Raw genomic sequence first — 21,715 nt, 5'->3', positions numbered from 1 at the left:
CGTAGCAAATTGCAAGAGACCCTTCTAAAGAACATGAACCAGCAGCCTCAATCCTCGTCTTGAAACAGGGAGAATTGTCTTCAAAAAGGGGCTTCAAAAGGTGGACAAAATGCTGGAGACCCACCAGTTGCTGGGGGAGGCTGGCAGGAGATGGGGGAGCTCGAGCGGGGACCGGCTGAAGGAAAAAGGGAAGAGGCATTGGTGTCTCCAAGGCATTAAAGCATCCCATGGCAGCTCTGCAGACCCCTCCTGATGCTGATCCTCAGCGACTGCTTCCTGCTCCAGTGTCTGCACTTACGTTTTTCCGTGCGTTTTTCCAAGACAGGCAGGGCTGACAGGATCATCCGCAGTCATAAAAAAAACGCCTGGTAATTACAAACCACGAGAACACGAGCATTTTAGCGTTTGCAAAGAGTGGACTAAAAAGGTGTTTTGAGATTATCGGGACCCCCCCCGAGCATGGGGCAAAGACACTGGAAGCAGGGAAACGACTGCTCCGACAGGGGTGGCACACAGAGCTGGATCTGCAACCGGCAATGCTCAGCTGGGGAACCAGGTGATTTCAGACCATGGGCACAGACTGCCAAGGTGTTTGGAAGATTCTCCGTCCCTTGGGTATTATTTTTTTTAATGAGTTATCAGTGGTTCAGTCCATCTTATGGGGCAAAATGCAGACGTTGGTTGCCACGGAGGGCAAGAGATCATGTTTGACCGACCTGGTCCGTTCTGGACTTGAGAATCTATCACAGGGAGAGCTTGGATGAATGTTACGAAGCTGTTAACTTCAGGCAATCATCCTTCAGGGTGGACATCGTTCAACCCAAACTGGAGAAGTGAAGCACTGGGGTGACACCTCCATCTCATCCCCTTCCTCCTCTTTATAGAAGCTAGACGTGCCTTGTGCTGGTGCATGCAGATTCAAAACCCATCTATTGAGATGTGGCTTCTGCCTGGAGCCTCTCCTCTTCCTTTTTGATGCAAAGTTTATATATTAATGGAGAAGACTCTAGCCTCTCTTATCACCTGAACAGCAGTTCCCCTTCTCTTTTAATAGAGGCAGCAGAGGGAGATAAGATTGCCTCAACCCTACGCGCAACAAAGAGGTACAACAGCCTCCCTTTTCTGCTGGTATTTGGGCTCTTTCGGTGACCATTTGTGAAAATTACAATTAGCTTCAAGTAAATATCGTTCTTCTGTTTTGCATTCTCCTCTCAAGTTGGATTGTTATCAGCCGCCACCACCCAACACCTCTGCAACGCTGGAGGGAGGCTTGCGAGGAAAAAGCAGTATTTCTTTATTTCTTCGTTCCTTCCTGATAAGAATGTGCCTTTGAAATATTTTTTTTGCATGAGAAAATGTGCTTTTTAGGAAAAAGAGGGACATGGGGCTTTTTTTTTTTTAAATCACGAGCCTGACAACATAGCACGGAGTCTCCTGGTTTGGGAGGAGAAAACTTGGCTGGTTTTCCATCTGCAGACACAGATTACAAGCGCTTCGGCTATGTACAGAAATAAATGCTGTGTGTTTTTATATTGTCTCTGTTTGACTCTTAACTTTTCTGGACACACAGCCAGGAAGGGGAGGGAGGCAGGGAGCAGCTCCCGTAGCACAGGCGCTTCCAGCAAGAACAGCACGGCCAAAGCCACCATTAAATAAAGTCACACGCCAAGGGACCTGGTTTCTAGGTCCGTATTTAGGGTGTCCCAGAGATGCATTTGCCTAAAATGCCCCATCAGGGCTCAAGACGGGGACATGAGGGCCACCTCTGCTCCCAGAACCGCCCCCAGAGCACCATTAGGGATGAGGGAAACCCGGCAAGAGGGTTCCCATGGGGCCGAAGACGCTGCCTTATCCCTCTTCCTGCCAGCTTCTGCAAGGGTATTGGAGGCCATCCAAGACTTTGCTTCAAAAAAATCAGGGCTTCCCCTGCATGAAGGCGCTGCTGATTACAGAGCAGTCTCGCTCAGAGCCTGCCCCAAGGACGCGGAGAGTGATTGCCCTGGGACTTGCCCTCCAGTCGGAGCTGGAGGATGGCTGCGTGACCGTGGGAGGAGGGAGCCCGCATCGCCCTTGATGCGACGCTCAGCTTTCTGCAGAGCGGCTGATAGCAGCTCCGAGTGCCGCTAGCTCCCTGTCTTCACCCTTTCCCCGGGGAGCATCCCGTTATTTCCCATTCGTCTTATCTCACAGTCAGGATTTGGGCTGACTCAGAGGGTTTTACACGCTGACGAGTTGCTATAACCTCTGCTGGCCTGCACCACCCCTGTCACCACCTGTCCTGTGGACCTGCACAAGCCTGAATCCCCACCCAAAACCACACTGCCAGATGTTTGAGGACTATTTCCACCCAAAACCTTTCTCAGCCTCAGCGTTTGCTCCTCAGCCAAAGCCCAGGGGCCATTTAGGACCTATTCCCATTGCTTTCTTTCCCCCTTCTCCTTCTCTAAAGGAGATTTGGAGGCAGGTGTATCATTCAGCTGAGGTTTGCATTGCACAGGCTAAACCAGAAAATGCCACCTTTCCCCCTTGGGGTGGGGGGAAGATAATATTGTTGATGGATGAGGTCTTACAGCAAATAGCAGATCACTTTGGCCCTAAAAATAAGTGAAGTTTGCTCACTACCTGCAGATGAGGGGACATCAGCGTTCGGGGGGTGTGGAAACCCCAAAAGGTTTTAATCCAGGTTTTACTTCAATGCTGAGCAGCAGCGTTACCCTAAACCAGCTGAACTTCTAGTCCTGAAGGATGATACTTGTCCTGCCAGAACGGACCGGAGCTGGAAATGTGTGCCCAGCCCCCTTGGAAACAGTGAGGGGATTTCAATGGGGACTTTAGCAGTTTTCATTCCCGCTGGAATTTTTGCTTTCCTGCTGAGCCAGTGAACCCTAAAGTTTCCCAGATCCCTTCTGGAGATTTTTGCCCAGTTCCAGTTGGATGCTCCAACAGCAAAAGACAGTGCAGGGACACGGGTGTTCCTGGGAAAATCATCCATTTCTTTGGCAATGGCTCCAAACCCTCCTAGAAAGGGCCTTCCAGCCCCAAACCCCCGGAGCTGGAGTGCAGCACCCCATGCTGCTAAAATTCTGCCTTTGCCTCCCAAAGCACTGTTTAGAGGCTTTGCATTTCACATTTGGCAGCGCTGCTTGCCTGGGAGCTGTAGGGCGTAGGAAACAGCCTCAAGTTGCACCAGGGGAGGTTTAGGATGGATATTAGGAGAAATTTCTTCACCAAAAGGGTTGTCAAGCCTTGGAACAAGGCTGCCCAGGGAAGTGGTGGAGTCACCATCCCTGGAGGGATTTAAAAGCCCGGCAAATGTAGTGCTGAGGGACACGGTTTGGTGGTAACTTGGCAGTGCTGGGCTAATGGTTGGACTTGACGATCTTAAAGGTCTCTTCCAACCAAAACAGTTCTATGATTCTACGTTCCCCGGGCCAGCATCCCTCCCAGCAGGTCCTGCACTGAGCTGTGCAACTGGAAATGATGGGTCCCCAAAGTGTCCTGGCATCCAGCAGCAGGGGACAAGGATAACTGGGGAGGGCTGGGGATGCCAGACCTTACTTCTAGTGGAGGTCCTACGTACCTGCAACCACCCATCTCCTCAGGGGCAGACGCGGTGCTGAGGGACATGGGTTAGTGGTGGTTTTGGCAGTATTAGGTTAATGGTTGGACTCGATGATCCTAAAGGTCCCTTCCAGCCTAGGGGATTCTGATTTTGCAGGGGGTTAGAGGCAGAGCAGCCCAGAGCCAGCACCCGGGAGCAGGTTTTGCTCTCCAGAACAGCTTTGTACGTGGAGCTGCAGATCAGCAGTGACCTCCAGTGGCTGCAGCCAAACCTGGTGGAGACGTCAGGCCAAAACCTCTTGGCTGTGGCCACGCAGTGCCCCATGCCCAGGGGTGTCCCACAACCAGCACCCACGGTCGTGAGACCTTTGCATCAGCAGGCAACGGACCAGGGCTGGCCCACGGCAGCCCCTCACCGCCCTGAGCTGGGGTCTCCTGTGGCAATGCCATCCTCTCCTGACCTCCAGGCTGGCCATCACGGGCTATTTTTGATATTTTCTTTTCCCCTCTGAGTCACTCTGTTCCTGGGACATCTCATACAGCCCTGAGGAGAGAGCGGACGGGCACTGCTCACCGAATGGGGCAATAAAGCATTATCTGCCTGGCTCTTACAGCTTTCCGCAGAGACAAAACTAACACCAGAAAGTGTGTGCAAGAGTGAGGGGAATGTGTGTGAGAGGACAGACTGTCAGCGGGACCCGCTCTCCCTGGCAGCCAGTGGAGGTGCGTGTTGAAAGCACCGGGGCAGGTCTCTTATCATCCACGGCTCTCCCCTTCCTAGGCAGCTTGCGGGGGCTGGGTGGGGGGAAAGTATTGTATTTTCTAACTGCCGGGCCCCCGTGGCTCCCCAGACCCTGTGAAAAAAATCCAGAAAAAGCGGTTTGCAACTCACCAGAGCAGCGGTGCAAATCCCAGCGCTGAAGGGAGAGCTCTGGCGATGGCAAAGCTCCCGTAGAGCTGCAGTGAGGCTTCAGCGAACCTCCCCAGCCCTCCTGCAAAGCTTGCAGCTGCTTGGGGCCACGCACCTCACACGTACGCACCTGGGACATGCACCCAGGGACTTATCCAGGTGCCACCACCTAAGAAAGTCACCCTGGAGCAGATGGCAATAAGCAGGGGAGCATGCCAGGAGCTGGAGCTGGTAGGGGGTTGCTGTTATAACCCGCCCAGCCATCAGGAACAGAAGGAGAAAGCTGAGAAGCTGCAACAGGGCACAGCTGTGCAAGCCACAGGGTGCTGTGCCATGGGGTTATCCCTGCGGGAAAAGCCAGAGCCGGGGGGAAAAAAGCTCAGGGCTTGGGTGGTGAAGCAGGTGAGAAGCTGGGGGAACTGAGTGAGTAAGTCCCCAGGGCTGGGATAAATCCTTCCGGCACAGCAGGGCCAAAACCCATGGGAAATAAAGCTGAAGTTTTGCTAGGAAACTGTTCCCCCCACTCCATCCCTGAGAGAGTAAGAGTGAATAATCACACTTAACTCTGTCAGCTTTGGGTGAAAACAGTCATTTCCTACCACTGCGTCTCCTACTCACTCAATTACCCCCCGCCGCAGTTATTCTGCCGTGCCCAAAAGCCATCCGCAGGCGTCCCTCTTGCCACTCTGCTCCTAATAATACACTTTTTAAAGCGCCATGCACTAATGTAGAGATTCACCAGACGGTCCCCATCACCGCTGTGACAGCCCCAGAGCTGCCGGGGGACAGGGGTCTGCAGAAGGACTGTTCCCATCACCGCTGGCCACAACCCCACCAGATGGCAAGCCTTGAAGTCTCACCCCTCCTTTTTAAAGCATAAAATCCCTCCTGGCCTCCTTGCCCAAGTATTTTGGCAGTTGCAGCCTCAGAGACTGAAGGTCAAACGAGCCGTAGCAATGCCAAGAGAAGCATCCCACCCCTCGGGTACATACAGTGGAAGAGCCTTTCCATGGTAAAACTCAAGTGGGATTTCCAAAGCACTTGACAAAGCAGGTGTTGCGAAAGGCCAGAGGGATAGAGCGGCTGTGTTTTGAAGAGTGACCTAGTTGGTTTTGTGTTTAACCCTTTAAGAGGGGCCATTAAAAACCCAAGGGAATGACTGAATGACTTGACGCCACAAGATGTAGTGGTCCCACCATGACCGCGAGCAAGGTCTGCCGATGGCGACCAGGAGGGAGTAAAGTAGGAGAGAGGCAAACAAGGAGTTACTTAAGGAGTTAACAACGGCAGCAATTACCACCGTAACTTCTATCAAGTTTCCATAAGGAGAAGACCCACCTTCCATAAGCATGGCTTTAACAAGGAGCAAAGCCATCTTCCACCCCATCCTTCCCTCCATGCACCTCCATGCCACTAGTTGCCTTTGCCAGCTGGGGTTTGCCACCACATTCCTCCATCAAGTGGCACTGGGGACCACTAAAGTGTCCCATCTGGGCCGTACCCTGGGGACGCGTTGATGTGGTACTTAGGGACACGGTTTAGAAGTGGTTTTTGTCAGGGTAGGTTAAAGGTTGGACTTGATGATCTTAAAGGTCCCCTCCAACCTCAGCAATTCTATGATTCTATGAAAGGCAGGGACTCCTCATTCAGAGGGAAGCGTGGCCTTTCCCTCTGGCCCCACCTCTGGCTCACCTTGTCCTTGAGTACTCCTTATTCCCAGCTGCTATCTGGCAGCGTGGTCCTATCACCAGGTGCCGTCCTTCAGGCTGGCTATAAAGGGGTGGCGGGATGCAGTGTGGTGTTGGAGGCAGCCCTGCTCCCCCACCATGTTGCTGGCCACCCTCAAGCTGTGCTGCGGCATCGCCCACGACCACCTCCACCACCCACCTGGTAAGTACCGCTCGCCTTCCCTCCAGCCTCGGGAACAACCTGCAGAAAAGAGGGTCCTGGAGGAAATGCTGAGCCTGCACCTGAGGGGCATCCCCTTGGGAGGTGCTCCCCTGGAGGTGTCCTGTTTATGCCACCTATTTTCCTCCCTGCGTAGGGTAGTTTTGGTCTCAGCTGCAAATGACCTTCCAGCAGAGATGCAGGGCACCCCGGCATCTTCCTCGCACGCTCCGTGCTCACCTGGACCCACGCGTTTCTCCCCTAGGCTTGAAGCTAGCAGCCCTTGCAGCAATACAGAAGGAGGTGAGAGGGCTGGTGGTGAGAGGATCCCGTCTCCTGCCTTCCAAAATTCCTCATTACATTCAGAGGCTGACGGGGAATGAGAGAGGTAAGCTCAGCCCGGGCGCTTGGGTACCACCACGTTTCCCAGCCCTGCTCACAACCCCCTTGGCAACAAGGGATGGAGGGATGTGTATTGAAATGCACCCAAATCCGTATGATTTGAGCCTTATTTTGAGGGGACAGAGTTAATTGTCTTCTCCCTGCTCTGGTAGTTTAAAAGCATTCCCTGTACCTATGGCAAATTGAGTTAGCGGGGAGCCCCTGAGATTCTGGGAAGGTAAATAGCATTAGCTGGCTGTTCAGGCAGCCGAAGCTTTCAGCAGAGGTTACGGGCACTTATCAGTCTTTTGTTGCATGTCTGCTGTGTCTCTCGTTCCACCACTTCCCTAAAGACTTGAAAATTGGCAAATTAATCTGTTTTTTTTTTTTTTCAAAGCGTGGCTCAGTCCAAAGGCTGCCTGTGCAATGTTAATAACACCTGAGCAGCGTGCAATTTGTACCACGGTGTTACTGGGGACTGACTTGGAAAGCAATTTCAAAAAGCTTTCCAACCTTTTCCACAGCAAATGAATGCCCGGGACGCTCCTGAGAGCAAGGTTTTCCGCAACCAAGCCTCACAGGGGACCGGTTGCGTGGTACAAGCCCAGGCTTTGGGTCAGCAAAACCCGAGGCTCCAGCTCCGTTTCCACTTCTGTACCCACAGCCACATGCACAGGCAGAGCTTGAGGTTGAGAGGGGGGCACAGGGAATTTTCACGTTGCTCTGCCTTGTTCCTGCAGCCGGGTGCCCAGAACCTGATGGAGACAACATCCCCAGCCGGCTCTCCATCATGGACCTCTCCTACATCACCCAAGGAGAGATGGCCCTGCAGCAAGCCCTGGGCATCCTGCAGAAGCACACGGGCTGGCAGGCAGAAACCATGCTGGTAAAGCCCGGCCGCCCCCGTGCCTTGGCTGCTGCATGCCGGGAAAGCTCTCAGGAGGAGAAGCAAGTTCTGGGGAGGGGGGATTCACTTCTCCTCTTCCTCCTGCTCCCATGGGCGCAGGAGGCGGGCCACGCAAAAAGCACGCACGGCAAAGAGGGCTTGCAGGCGAGCCTTCGGTAAGCCCCTTCGCAGGCAAACCTGTGAGGTGAATAGACAGCAGGAAAAGGCTTGGAAGGGGAAACTCAGATAACCGTGTTCCTGGGGAAAGCCAGGAGCATTTCTGCAGAGAAACCCAACAAGTTGCGACCCTTGTCAGACCCCACCTGCGTCCAGCGTCCAGCTCTGGAGTCCTCAGCACAGGGAGGACATGGAGCTGTTGGAGCGGGGCCAGAGGAGGCCCCAGAGATGCTGGGAGGGCTGGAGCCCCTCTGCTGTGAGGACAGGCTGAGAGAGCTGGGGGGTTCAGCCTGGAGAAGAGAAGGTTCCGGGGAGACCTCAGAGCCCCTTCCCGTCCCTAAAGGGGCTCCAGGAAAGCTGGGGAGGGACTCTGGATCAGGGAGGGGAGCCATGGGACAAGAGGGAATGGCTTCCAACTGGAAGAGGGGAGATTTAGATGAGATCTGAGGCAGAAATTCTTTGCTGCGAGGGTGGTGAGCCCCTGGCCCAGGTTGCCCAGAGAAGCTGTGGCTGCCCCATCCCTGGAGGGGTTCAAGGCCAGGTTGGACGGGGCTTGGAGCAGCCTGGTCTGGTGGGAGGTGTCCCTGCCCGGGGCAGGGGGTGGCACTGGGTGGGCTTTAAGGTCCCGTCCCTTCCAACCCAGACCATTCCATGATTCTATGATTTACGGTGTTTGTTCCGTAAGCTGTTTGCGGATTTGGCGAGTAAGAAAAGAGGACTGGGATGGTTTATCAGCAAGGCATTTCAACACGTAGCCCATGACTCTTGGGATATCTGGGGCTGGTGGATGCTCTCTGCTCTCCCAGGACACCGGGGCCACCGTGTCCAGCGCCGCCTTCCCTGGGCTGGGCAAGGTGTTTCGGGCAGAGGTGGTCCTGGCCGTGCCGGTGGCCCGGCTGCACCGCAAGCTGTTCAAGAGGATCGAGCAAATGCCCCAGTGGAACCCGACCCTCAGCCGGGTGCAGGTAAAGTGACGAGTGATGCCAGGGTTGCTAGCATCCAAAAAAATCATATTTATCAAGGCTTTTAAGATCGCTGGAGTATTAAAGCTAATTCTGCACCCCTGCAAAAGCATTGAGCAACATGGCGTTGAGCAACGTGGCATTTCCAAGCTCTCTTTTCCGCATGGTGCCTGTTCACAGAGGTTTTTCCGCGCTGGAGGACTCTGACGCTGCTCAGGCTTTAATATCAGGCGAGAAAACGTTCAGGGGAATTAGACAGCTCAAAAAAAAAAAAAAAAAAAGAGGCAAAACCAAATATATCACGCCACGGGGGCACCCCCCAGGAAGCTTATGAGTTGACTTGGGCTTCTTTTGAGTATTTGCCTGATTTCTCAGCTCCCAGACCACAGCGTATCCTTAAATCACAGCATATCCTTAAATCACAGCGTATCCCTAAGCCAGCTGCCAGCCTCAAATGCCAGCTCAGATGCTACCCAGCCCCTGCTCATTTATTGCTACCACTTCCCTGTCCCTTCAGAGAATGAAATAACATACAGAGCGACACCCCAGATTTAAAAAATCTGCAAAAATCACCCACTTTCCCCCTCAATAGCCTTAATAGGTGGGGATTTAATTGTCACCAGGTGCCAGCCCCAAGCCCCCACCTCGCTGCTGCTTCTGCTCGTGCTGCCACCCCACGCTGCTGTCCCCAAGGTGGTTTAACGTCCCCTGGGCAGGAGTAAGGGGATGGTGGTGATGTCCCCACAGGGATAACCAGTAGGAGCCTAATCCCTGCTCTGGTAGGTGCTGCAGCGTGTCGGGACGGACACGCTGGTGACGCACGAGGTCACCGCTCCCAGCCCAGGCAACCTGGTGGGCCAGCGGGACTTTGTCAGCGTGCGGCACTGCGGGAGGAGGGAGACTGCTGTCTACCTGGTGGGCACAGCCACTCACTCAAGCCCCTGCCCTCGCAGGAAGGGTGCATCAGGTAAAGACATCCCCACCCCCCAAAAGTGACCCTCACGGGGGTATTGTGTCCCTACGGGATGGGGACAGCACGGCTGCAGCTGGGCATGGCGAGGGAGGCACACCACAAGCTACCTCCCCGTTGCGTTTGCTTTGGCATCTCCTCACCCCCCGTTTTCCCCCCACCCGGGGCGGGGGACACCCTAACCGTCCCTTGCCCACCGCAGGGCCGAGTCCCGGCTGAGCTGCATCGTCCTGCAGCCGCTGGCAGGGGACCCCGGCCGTACCCACTTCACCTGGCTCCTCAGCATGGACCTGAAGGCAAGTGCCACCCCGTCACCTGGGGCCACGCACCCTCCTCCCCCGGCACGGGCACCCCAAACCCTCTCTGACCACATTCGGGGTGTTTTCTCCCCCTAAAGGGCTGGATCCCTTTGAGACAGGCACCCCAAAACCTCTCTCACCACATTCGGGGCGTTTTCTCCCCCCAAAGGGCTGGATCCCCACCTCTGTCCTTCGCCGCCTCCTGCCGCGGTCCCAAGCGGACTTCATCAAGCACCTCCGCCGGCACCTCTCTGCGCCCCCCCGGGCCCCTGAGCCGCGGCAGGAGGTGGGACAGGGACACGGCCCGAGCTGGAGACGCGCTCCGGCCCCTCCTCACCCTCCTCATTGCCAAGGAGCCGCAGCCGCCACCGATGGACCGAGCGCGGAGGACCCCCTTCGCCCAGCACCGTGCTGCGGGGATGGAGCGGAGCATCTGCCATGGATGGAGGCAGCACCCAGCCCCGCATCAAGGGGGTGCCTAAAACCCCCCCACCCGTCAGCAGCAGCGGTAGCTGGCGTTCGCCACCGCGCACAGGGGACCGGGGCCGGGGGGGGGGCTGCCCCAACGCACCCCCACGTTGGCCATCGCCGTTCTGCGGCTTCAGCCCTGCCCCGGTTTCAGTGCTCTTTATTTATCACCTTACCGTCGGCTGTCAGCACAAGTCGGGGGCTCTTTTCAGCTTGAAGCAGTATCACATCTTTATATTTATTTTTTCCCTGGCTAAGCTATATATTTACGTGCGTGTACCTCTGTGTATAAACACAGGTTTTCCTCCTGCTATGCCAACAGTAGCGGGCACCAGCAGTGCAGGCATAGGGCACTAAAGCCGCGTCCTGGGTGGGCAGAAACGTGCTTTTCCCCATCCTTTTCAATCAACTCCGGGTACTGCAACGGGGAAGGGGATGAGGAAGCAGCTAACGAAGACGGAGCAGCATCGTACCCTCCGGAACGACGTATCCAGGGGAGCTCGTCACTGCAGCATGATAAACCCCATGGTGGGTTTTCCCCTAGGAGGATCCCTGGGAGATCCCCAGCCATCCCAGCAGCAGCAGGGATGGCCGGTCCAGGGATCCCGACATTGTCCTGCACCCTTGGGAACAGGCACGTGGTGACATAAAACCACTCTTGCAGCTATAAACAAGGCTGGCAAGAGCAGCTGGGGGTCATGAAATGTTATTACAGTGATTGCAGGATGCTCGTAATTTATACGTCTGGGGGTTTTGCTGGGTCTTTGTCTTATTTAAGGTGGGAAAAAAAAACAACCAAACATCTCAAAACCGCTACGGGAAACTGGCTGATAAAGAGGAAGGCTTGGGTCAAAACAAAATAAGGAGGCGAAATGTGAATTTCTCTACGTGAAATCCATTTCAGCCACGCACAGGTCACACTCCTATTTTCCCCAAATAAATCGACAGAAAGATTTTGATGTGGATTTAATTTTTTTTTTTTACATTATGTTAGAGTTCAAAAAAAAAAAAAAAGAGAACCCAACAAAATTAATAAATATTAAAAGTTAAAAAGCTCTGAATCTCGTATGTACAAAACTTTATACATCAGGGTAACACTGGACACGGTTACATCACAGGAATGACATGGTGCATCTGCCCGGCCCGAGGGGGGTGCCGGGGGGGACCAGATGAGCCGCGGACAGGACCGAATCCCTGCTGGGAGCACCTGGCTTTAAATAATGTGGCCCACCGCTCTGGGCTAGAGCAGGGGTTAGCACCTGCAGCGCAGCCCCCGTGCCCCGGTGTGTCCCCCCCCTCCACCCCGGGGACAGGGTGGGAAGGGGGTCGGCAGGTCAGGAGACGCAGCTCTCCTCCGAGGTACGGCAAGGAACCACCACAAATATTCCTAACGGAAAAAAAAAAAAATAAAAAATAAAAAGCACTAATCGCCCAGGAGAGAACCGGAGGGAGGGGTGGGTGCCGCCAAGAATCTGGGGAGGAAGGAGCGAGCACGCACGCACTTATACTGCGCCCCGGAGACATCATGGCCCGTTTGTTTTTTTTTCAGGGGGGAAAGTTTTGTTTTAATTCAATGCCTCCGAGGCAATGGGGCAGGGGGCTGAAAGCTGGAGAAAAAAACCACGCTTTGGGTAGGAAAAGGCAAAGCAAGCTCAGTCCTGCCCCAGCCCAGGGCTGTCCCAGCAGCAGGAGAGGGCACCTCTCTTCCACCCCGCGCCGCACCGCCGGGGAGAGATGCTCCTGGAAGAGTAAAGGAAGCGTTATCTTTGGCACAATAAGGAATTGCTGGCTCTTCCGCAGATGGCAGTGCTGGCAGACAGGCTGGCAAGGGGCAGGGCGGTGGTGGCAGCGGTCCGAGGGATGATGCATCCTGCCCTGGTAGAACCCCAGCATCTCGTCCATCCTGCGGGTACTGACACCCACACGCCCCGGACCCGGGTATCCCGCCGCAGCGTTTCGTGGGCGTCCTTCCATCCATCCGCTCCCAGGTGCTGGTCGCTGGGATCAGGCAGACGCATGGCTTTTGTTCCATCTTCCGTGAAGCCCACTTCACGCCGCAGGCAAGGGACCTCCAGCCTCAAGTGTTTTTAAGAGGAGTCAGAAAAACGCTCATCCAGCCTTGACTCGACGGCGATCCAGAGGCAGAAGGGTGGCACAAGCTGCCCTCTTCACATCTCTTCAGCCCTTTTTTGTACCGTTACGGGAGCATTGCAGGGGGAGTCCAATGCTTTAAAACGTCAGGAATGCATGGAGGCCTCCATTCCTTCAACCCCTCCCCTGCTGCAAGCCAAGCAAAGGCTGAGGGGAGCTTCCACACTGATGTGAGCTCCTCCGAGACGCCCCGACCTCCAGTTCCTTGCAGCCACACGGGTGCTATGGATGCGGTGCTCTGCCCCGGCACCCAGGGCACTGAAAGCACCAGGCTCCAACAGCAGCGTGCCCTAAAACCCGCGGGCATCCAGAGCACCCCCAGCTGCCCAGGCACCCGAAGAGATCACCAAGCACTGCCCCTAGAGATGTCCCGTCCTGCTCCTCAGATGGCCAGGGAAGCAGCACCGTTAGCACCAGCGGATGCATGCATGCCACATACATGCTCCCAAGAGATCCCATTTCACAATGCCAAACCGGTCTATCGGCCGAGCCTCACCTTCCTCCGGACTCCACCTCTCCGTCCCCAAAACCTGCTCCCTACCAGCACTCATCCCCCACGGGGAGCTCACCTCCTCCTGCCCACCCCACCTGGAGGTGCCAGATGCCCTCAGCCTGGGGTGGGGGGGCTGCACACCCCTAAGCACCAAAACCAGGGCAGCCCCCTCAGGGACGCCCCTCAGGGACAGGGCCGGCTGCCTGACCTCGCTCCTGGGGAGCTTTTGAGGACCATCAGCTCCTCCAGCAGCCCCTGCGCCTGCAGCTGGCCTGACACTGAGCAGCCCCAGGCTCCTAAAGTGCTGTGCATAACGTTTAGTACTTGGCACAATATTTTTTAACAGCGTTAATCACCACCCCCACCCCCCCCACATGCCATAAAAAGGACGTGGATGAATCTTCCTCTCTCCGGTCTTTGCAACTGCCCCTAAAATCCACCCCCAGCTTCCCAGTCACCCCCATTTCCCTCCCAAAGGTGTTGATGCCCCACAGGCACTGGGTACAAGGATGCAGGGATGCGGCTCATGGCCACCGGGGGAGGCTGGGCATCGGTATCAGCTCAAGGCTGGCCCAGGGCTCAAAGTCACTGCTGGGCGACAGGCATTTTTTTTCAAAGTATTTTTGGTCTTTGACCTGATTGTTATTGCTCCAAGTTGCCCGGACCATCCCCTGCCTACCCTGCAACGCAGGACAGAAGCTGGTCTGCGGTCTTCATGCTCCATCTCCCACCTCCAGACACGTTTCCCAAACCATCTCCCCCAACAGGGACAGCCTGGGACAGCAGTTTGGGCATTTCCCGACATTTCCCCCTGCTTTTTGCCACCTCCCTCCGGTTGCTTGCCCCCCAGCCCCAGATTCCCATTATCCTCCCCAAGCTCCAAACCACCAAGCCGGCACCCTCCTCTCCAGCATCTTGTGTTGCTGCTTGGGGCAGGGAGAAGGAAAAAGCGACATTAAAGCCCTCCCCCAAATCTTTTTAGCACCTTGGAAGGAAACAGCCCACGGGGAGTTACCCGTAGCTGAGCCGCTGTCGCTTCCCCCCCCCCCCCCACCTCTTTTCACCTATTTTCCGTGGCGCTGTCAAAAAAAACAAATGCCACAGCTTGAAGGGCTGGGAGGGGGCGGAACATGACGGGGGAAAAAAAGTGGTTTTCCCAGGAATTTCTGTGTGAGCCGGGTAGTTTTCAAACCCGGCAGTGCCACCCGTGAACACCACTGGAATTGGAGGCGGGGGAGGAAGAGGAAAAAGAGGGGAAGAGGAGGAGAGGGAGGCGAGAGGTGTTCCCTGCCCCACGGCGAGGTGGTCCTGAGCGGGTTACCTGCCCGGCTCGCTCAGGGCCGGCAGCCCCCTGGGGAAAGCATCGCTGCCAGGCATCCCTCCGCCGGCGGCTGGCTCAGTCCGAGGAGCCAGGGTGGGGTCCCCACCGCGTCCTCCCCGGGCAGGGGCGGTGGGGCTGGAGGAGAGCGGAGGAGCGGGGCTAGGAGAGGAGGATCCCGGGGGAGCACCGGTGGCCGGGGGCGAGCCGGTGGTGGAGGAGGCTTTCTTGCCGCAGGATTCGCAGCAGAGCTTGTTGTAGCCCGGGATGGAGCAGTAGCGGGCCAGGACCTCCATCTGGCAGAAGATGGACTTGTCCCCGAGGCACGGCTCCCCTGGAGAGGGACAGGGACAGCTTCACCAAGGATGAAGGTGGCATTAGGCTCCCACCCCTGCACCTTCCCGATGGTCCCAAAGGACATGAGGTGCCCCCTTGCAGGGTGATGCCAAACCTGCTATTGCTCTTTGTCCCAGGGCAGCAATTTTGGGCAATGCTCGTATGTGGAAGTGGGGGGGGTGGTGAGGGAGTTGGAAAACGAAACCTTGAGGTTTCTGTGCACAGGAGAAAAAGCAGAGAGCAAGGGATGCTCCAAAATGTTCCAAAAAAGCAGAGATGCTCCAAACCAGCATCTAGAAAGACATGAGGGATGCTCCAGACCAGCATCTTAAATCAGATCGTCATGTATCTCGTCCCGGGTACAAAGAGCCCTAAGCAACCCCTTGCTCCAAGCAAAAGCCAGAAGCTATCTCCCATCTTTCCTAAACACGGGAGGCTGAAAAAAGTTCACGGTAAAAAAAGGAAACGGCATAAAATCTGGGAGGCAACACGGTGCCCAGCCGGAGGCAGTGGGAACTGCAAGATCCCAGATGCCACGAGATGGCAACCGAGCGGCAGGCTTCGCAAGCAGCGGCGGCAGGGATGCTGCAGCGGAGGGTAAAACACCCCAAAACCGCTGCTGGACGTGCATCCTCCCTCCCAGCTGCCAGCGTTTCCCGCAGGGGGCTGCAGAAGCCCCTCGGGAGGGTGATGCCGGGAAGCATTGCCCTCACCCAAGCAGGGAGACTTACGGGAGGAGATCTTGCTAACGGGGTTTTTGGGTCCGTCCTGGGGCACCCGCTGGCCTTTGGGCGTGCTGTGGTCACCGGAGAGCTTCCCTGCGGAGAGAGCACCACGATGCCCAGCCGCCACGGGAGGTGGGAGACACTCAAAATACCTCAGGAAGGTGATTTGGTGGGAGATATTCTTTTTGTTGTTTTAAGGAATCTCCTTAAAAACGAGGTCCCTTGGGGAGCACTGGGTTGGCCCAGCACTTAAACCACCCGAAAAACCTCGAGATGAACTCCAGGTGCCCACCTCCACCGTACCCCCAGCCCCTCGCATCCCCAAACCGCCAGAAAACCCAAACCCATCTACAGCAAATATCAGGGCCAACATTTTGGCTGGCGTTTAACCCTTTCTCTGACAGCAGCATCAGGGATGCTCAACACGACCTCCTTTACCAGCATCCCCCCGCAGCCGAGATGGGCTGGAGGCGCACGAGAGGGTTGGTCCCCACCAACGTGTCCCCTTGCTGCGAGTGCCACCTCCTCCTGCTCTCACCCGGGCAGAGGGCCACGTGGCAGCCCTGCACGGTCTCCGGCTTGTCGCCCTCGCAGCGCCCGCCGCTCTCGCTGCCTTTGCAAACCACCTGCCGCTGCTGGACGCCTTCCCCGCAGCTCGCCGAGCACTGCGCCCAGACAGACAGACAGTCAGGGATGGGGTGGGGGGAGCCGGCAGGCCCCGACAGCCAAATATTTGCAAGTATTTGCACATCGTAGAATCATGGAACGGTTTGGGTTGGAAGGGACCTCAAAGCCCACCCAGTGCCACCCCCTGCCCTGGGCAGGGACACCTCCCACCAGACCAGGTTGCTCCAAGTCCCGTCCAACCTGGCCTTGAACACCTCCAGAGATGGGGCAGCCACAGCTTCTCTGGGCAACCTGGGCCAGGGGCTCACCACCCTCACAGCAAAGAACTTCTTCCTCAGATCTCATCTCAATCTCCCCTCTTTCAGTTTAAAACCGTTCCCCCTTGTCCCATGGCTCCACTCCCTGACCCAGAGTCCCTCCCCAGCTTTCCTGGAGCCCCTTTAGGGACTGGAAGGGGCTATAAAGTGATGACTTCTCGGGTGGATATTGCTTTCTACTAAGGGCTTTCCCTCCCCCTCTCCAGCAAACCCGCCCCACCTCCCCGCTGGGATGCCCAGGGATGCTATAGCCTGCCTAACTTTTGAGTTTTCCCCCAAAACTCCGGTGAAAACGTCACATCGCCCACTCTTGTACCCTTACCCCCAATCCCCACCAGACCAGCCAGCTCTACAACCACCTGGCCCTTCCTTCCCTGCCCCTATACCCCTCCTCCTCCCGACCCTGCCGTGACGGGATACCCCTCACCTCGGACCAGGCGCCCGTCCTCCACTGCGCGGGGCAGGGCAGTCGACTGCAGGGCCGGCGCGTCTCGGGCCGCTGGCCGGGACAGTACTTGGTGTGCAGGGTGCGGTTGGTGCCGTTCTGCAGGCGCTGCACGCACTGCACCGCCCGCGCCTGCACCCCCAGCTTGCCGCAGGACTTGCTGCAGGCCCCCCACTCCTCCGCCACCCACCTGCCAACGCGGGGATGGACATGGAAGATGTTACAAGGTGACGCCAGCGCCGGGAAGTGGCCAACACACTCCCAACGCAGCCCTAAATACCCACCATAGGTATTTATATACATATATCACAGGGGATGAGAGCACAGGGCAAGGGGCGGGCGGGGGACGGACAGGCTTACGTTGGCTGGGAGCACTCCTGGAGGTTACAGCGCCGCCGGATCGGCTTCGGCTTCTTGCCATTGTCGCAGAAGTTTCGATGCACCATCCGGTTGTCGCTTTTCCGACGGCAGCCATACTTGGTGTACTGGATGCCTGGGAAGGCGGAGTAGCAGGGGGAAGAGAATGGGTGGGGAGGCAATGGGGTCCCACCGGCTCCCCATCCCTCTCCTGCATCCCTGCTGGGATGCATGCTCTCGGATGTCACCACTCAGGTGGGACCCCAAGGAGTGCTTCACCAAGGCTTGCCGAGGATGCTCCTGTGGGTGCCGGACACCTCCCCCCCAGCCTCCTGGGGTCACCCAGGCTGCCCTGGGGTGCCCACACAGAGAAGGGTGAAGCACTCAGCCTTCTCCTCGCTCCTTCCCCCAAGCTGCTCTCCTAAAAACCCAGGTCAAGACACCAGTTTCCTGGGGGATACACGGCCACGAGCACTGAGGGAGCTGCAGATTTGCCTTTATTTCTCCAGATGGGCTGGGGGCGGCGGGGTGGGGGGTGGGGTGGGCAAGGGGACGGAAATGGCAGTGTGTGGCAAGCCCAGCCAAAGCCCTGCTGGAACGTAAAGAAGCTGCGCTGGCCTGGGAGCCAACCAGACCGGGGCTAAGCCAGCCTTAACCACGAGCTGCCGGCTGCCCTGCCGCGAGCCCTGCTGCAGCAAGGTCTCAGGAGCCCGCGAGGGCTCGCTTTCCAGCTCTGCAAGCCCCAAAATCTTCCAGCCGCCAGCTGGACGGCGCAAGGTGAAAGCACGAGGTCTTCTCCATCACTTGAGGGTGGGGTTAGGTTGGAGGTGACCTCTGGAGGGCTCTGGTCCAGCACCCGCTCAGAGCAGCTTCAAAATCAGATCCCAAAGCAAGACTTTCATCAGCAAACCCCCGCCCCGGTGCCAGCATGGGGGCACGCGTGCTTCCTGACAGAGGGAATGATCCAGCAATAACTCTGCCAGGAGCTACCTGCCCTCCAACACAGCACTTACTGGTGTGTCCCCACCTATCTCCATGCAAGCTCTAGGAGCAGTCATCTGCAAAATCACTGCCCATTGGCTCAAATCGGGTTAAAACCAGCCAACAAATTCAAAACTCATAGAAGGTACATGGACAGGCAAAGGTACGCACACGTGATCGCATAAGCCTGTTTTTGTAAGAAATCTGGCTAAAATGCTCCTCTAAACTGCTCTGCAATAATGGTTTCTAACACTCATGGTCGATCCCCCAAATTACAGAGGTGCAAAGAACGTGGGTATGGGTGTGAAGAAGAAAGCCAGGCCTCCACGCGGTATCAGGTCCAGGTCTAAAGCCTTGCCATCTGTCATCTTAAGGAGAAACGATTTCAAACGGCATCTGCGTGTTTCCAAGCCAGAGATGCCCCAAAGGGTTCACGTACTGCCTAACGTACCCCAAGCGTCCTTCCAAGCCCGCGCCGTGGCCTGCTACGAAGGGAAAGCTACCTCCTCCGCACGCCTTGGAGCACTGAGACCAGCTCTTGAGGGCCCACTCATAGGAATCCATCTCCTCAAGCAGGACATTGTTGTTTCCAATCATGGGCAGCAGGTCTTCGTGGATGATGTACCTGTACATCAGGCTGCTCCTCGCCTCCTCCTCCTGAGGGATGACCTGCAGGCAGAGAGAGGACAATCAGAGAGGGGGATGGAGAGGAAGGAATGATGCCATGGGAGAAGGAAGAGAAGAGGAGGCCATCAAAGAAAAAAGAAGTGAACGATGACCACGTGGTACAGTACAAGAGTAGGAGAAACAAACCCAGTTACTACCTCCGACATGATTAGGTGGGCTCTGAACACAGAGTCTACCCTTCAGGAACGTACCTCTCCAGCTGTGGAGAAAAACGCTGCCCAAAGATCCCAACTCCAGCCTTGGGTGGCATGCCCTTGGCCTCTCCTCTGACCTGCAGGACCACAGTCTACGCCCAAAGCCAGCGCCGGCTGCGGGGACGGATGGGAGCACAGACCTACCCTTCCTTGGGCACCCAGGGAACCCAATTCCTAACTCCCCCAAATACCAGTATAACTAAAATGAGACGCGGAGTCGTAAGCAATTACTGCACAGAGGAAAATCCAGTTGGATTCAAAGGCAAACACCCAAGCACTGTGTCCTCAGGCCATTCTTGCACGCAGCCCGTTGCCCCTTCCATTTGGCTAGCTCACTTCCCTGGGTTTAATGCCATGCCCTATGCCCTTTCTCTACCAAAATCCTTCCATCGCCTCCTACATCCCATCGCAGACCATCTCCTCTCCCCACACCTCTGGGTGACAGTCATCCCTGGGTGACAGCCCTGGTGATGGCTGGGTGAGAGACATCAGCCAGGCTTACCAAAACACTGATGGCCTCATGCAGAGGACCGCTGGTTTTCAGGCTCTCCTTGCCATGTTCGACGGTGTATTCCCACTCCAAGCCCATCTCAATGAACACTTGGCTTTTGGCTTCTTTGCCCTTGGCGTTAAGGATGAAGTTACCCGTGGCTTGATTCTTAACAGCTGGAGGAGAAAGGAGGTATTTCAACATCATTTCCTCTGGTTACCACCTTTGAAGGACTGGAATGACCCAAACAAGACCCTCTGGGTGGGAATCGTCAGAACAGGGCCGAGAAAGAGGTAGCGGGTGAAGGGAGAGGTAAACTATGGTGTGCTCACCAATGCTGTGGGATGCTGGCTCCATCTCTTCTATCTGAAGGTGCCTCGCCCCAGCCGGAATCTCAAACATCTTCAAAACACCTGTGGAAAGGGAGGGAGGAAGGATGAAGGGAAGAGAAAGAGAGGGTTTGCTCCACCTGGACATGCACCTATGTGTGAACTCAGCTGACCTTGACTGAATCCCTCTCCCAAACCCGCCCAACCCGCTCACCCGGCTGCTTGGGGGTCTTGGCCAGCGTGCCCTTCACCGTCCGGCAGTGGGAGTTGTCCCCGCCGCAGACCCCGCACTTGTCATCCTGCTTCAGGGAGCCGACCTCCTTGTCACAGCCGACGTGCTGTCACCCGTGGGGAAGAGAAGACGAGCACGGGGTTACGTTCCTGCAAGCCCATCCCAATGCTCCGCCATCCCCATCGCCCTTTGCTGCGCACAAGGTCGGTCCCCAGGCTAAGACATGCGTCCCCAAGGGACAGTGGGTCGAGGGGATACACAAGCTGCCTCCTGGACAGGTAAGGGACAAGGACGGTGACGCAGCAGACATCGGCTCCTCACCACGCACTCGCCGCGGACGCAGATGCTGTAGGGGTCTCGGTAGCTGCAGCGGGTACCGTCGTGAACCACCTGATTCATGAAGACCACGTCCCCCGTTCCCTCAGACTGGCAGATCAGCTCACACTTCTGAGCATCTGCGGCAAAATAAAAAAGTAAAGGGGAAAAAGGGCAGGGCGGGGGGGGAAGGGACAGGGAAGAAAAAACGGGGTTTGCGGAAATACATTAGGGCAATTGAAAATAGAAACCCATCTCAGCTTGTACACCTCAGCGCAGTCAGATTTCCAAAGCCCGGGTGTTCACGCGCCTTATTCGGCCGCGTCCGTTTGCTGCTCAAGAGCCTGCGCTTTTGCCCAGCACCCTCAGGAAATGGAGAGAAGGCAACCGGACTGGACACGCGACGTGACGCTGCAATGCAAGAGGCATTGTGCGCAGGAGGAACACCAAGCCAGGCAGGAGGACCTGGCTCCCAGCCCAGCCCAGAGCGGCACGCTCCCCCCCGCTGCGGCTCCGGAAGCGAGCAGGCAGCGCGGGTCATCTCACCCCCTCCAAGGAAAACAAGTCCTCTGCATGCCAAAGCACACAGATAAAACTTTTAAAGTAGCGCAAAGGGATTTATCTCTGGCTACCAGTGTGAAGGGCTGTCCTCTTACTAGCGCAGGAGGAGCAGGGAGAGGTTTCAACATGGGCTGATCTTCTCAGCCCACCAACTGGTGCTCGTTGAGACAGAAGGAACCAGAGCCAACACCTGGGTTCCTCTAACATGCCACCTGAGGGCGAGCACAGGAGACTGATTTTAAGGACCTGGCTGCTTGATGCTGGCTTATTGCGCTCTAGTTTCCAGCTGAGGAGCTCTTCACAACCCAGCTCTTCACAACCCAGCTCTTCACATCCCGTGGTGATGGCCACCAGCATGGCTTCCTCTGGAGGTTAGACAATTTGGCTACTGCTGCTTTGCAAGGACCTGCCACCACTCACCGTCGTGATGCTCATAGGGAAGCCAGGCGTGCTTGCTGTTCTGGTGGGTGTAGTAGGAGTTGCGCTTGGAGCACTGCTGGGCACGGAAATCCTGGTAGGGCCCCGGGCACTCCTCAGCGTTGCACACCTGATACTCGTAGGTGGCTCCCGGGCAGTGGCGCCCACCGTATGCCGGGCTGGAAAATAAAGTGAGTGGGTTAAAAAAGCATCAGTGGGGGTTGCTGTTCAAACATGAT

The 21,715-nt window shown here is 56.4% G+C and overlaps 2 protein-coding genes across 4 annotated transcripts in view; one reads left to right on the top strand and one right to left on the bottom strand.

The window, feature by feature from the left end:
- Positions 1-6,297: 6,297 nt before the first annotated feature.
- Positions 6,298-12,624, top strand: LOC141745365 (steroidogenic acute regulatory protein, mitochondrial-like). Its single transcript, XM_074593042.1, is given in 10 exon segments — positions 6,298-6,361; positions 6,624-6,746; positions 7,480-7,625; positions 8,609-8,767; positions 9,548-9,644; positions 9,647-9,731; positions 9,937-10,030; positions 10,203-10,319; positions 11,046-11,135; positions 12,454-12,624. Coding segments are annotated over 10 exon segments (1,146 nt in total).
- Positions 11,270-21,715, bottom strand: part of ADAMTS14 (ADAM metallopeptidase with thrombospondin type 1 motif 14) — a 39,969-nt gene continuing 29,523 nt past the window's right edge. For 2 of the 3 annotated variants that reach the window (XM_074591899.1, XM_074591900.1), the window contains exons 12-22: positions 21,480-21,655; positions 20,505-20,638; positions 20,166-20,289; positions 19,955-20,035; positions 19,635-19,798; positions 18,755-18,920; positions 17,274-17,406; positions 16,896-17,103; positions 16,063-16,189; positions 15,531-15,617; positions 11,270-14,797 (exon numbers count right to left, since the gene is read on the bottom strand). In XM_074591899.1, coding sequence (XP_074448000.1) covers positions 14,463-14,797; positions 15,531-15,617; positions 16,063-16,189; positions 16,896-17,103; positions 17,274-17,406; positions 18,755-18,920; positions 19,635-19,798; positions 19,955-20,035; positions 20,166-20,289; positions 20,505-20,638; positions 21,480-21,655 — 1,735 coding nt within the window. In that variant the 3' untranslated portion in view covers positions 11,270-14,462. Of the gene's footprint in view, positions 14,798-15,530; positions 15,618-16,062; positions 16,190-16,895; positions 17,104-17,273; positions 17,407-18,702; positions 18,921-19,634; positions 19,799-19,954; positions 20,036-20,165; positions 20,290-20,504; positions 20,639-21,479; positions 21,656-21,715 lie in introns of those variants that run through there. The other variant, XM_074591901.1, reaches the window with a different exon arrangement.

This window comes from Larus michahellis, chromosome 6 (assembly GCF_964199755.1).
Source record: "Larus michahellis chromosome 6, bLarMic1.1, whole genome shotgun sequence".
Taxonomy (NCBI): Eukaryota; Metazoa; Chordata; class Aves; order Charadriiformes; family Laridae; genus Larus; species Larus michahellis.
Note: the sequence above shows the minus strand (reverse complement) of the source record. Positions and strands in the feature narration are given on the sequence as shown.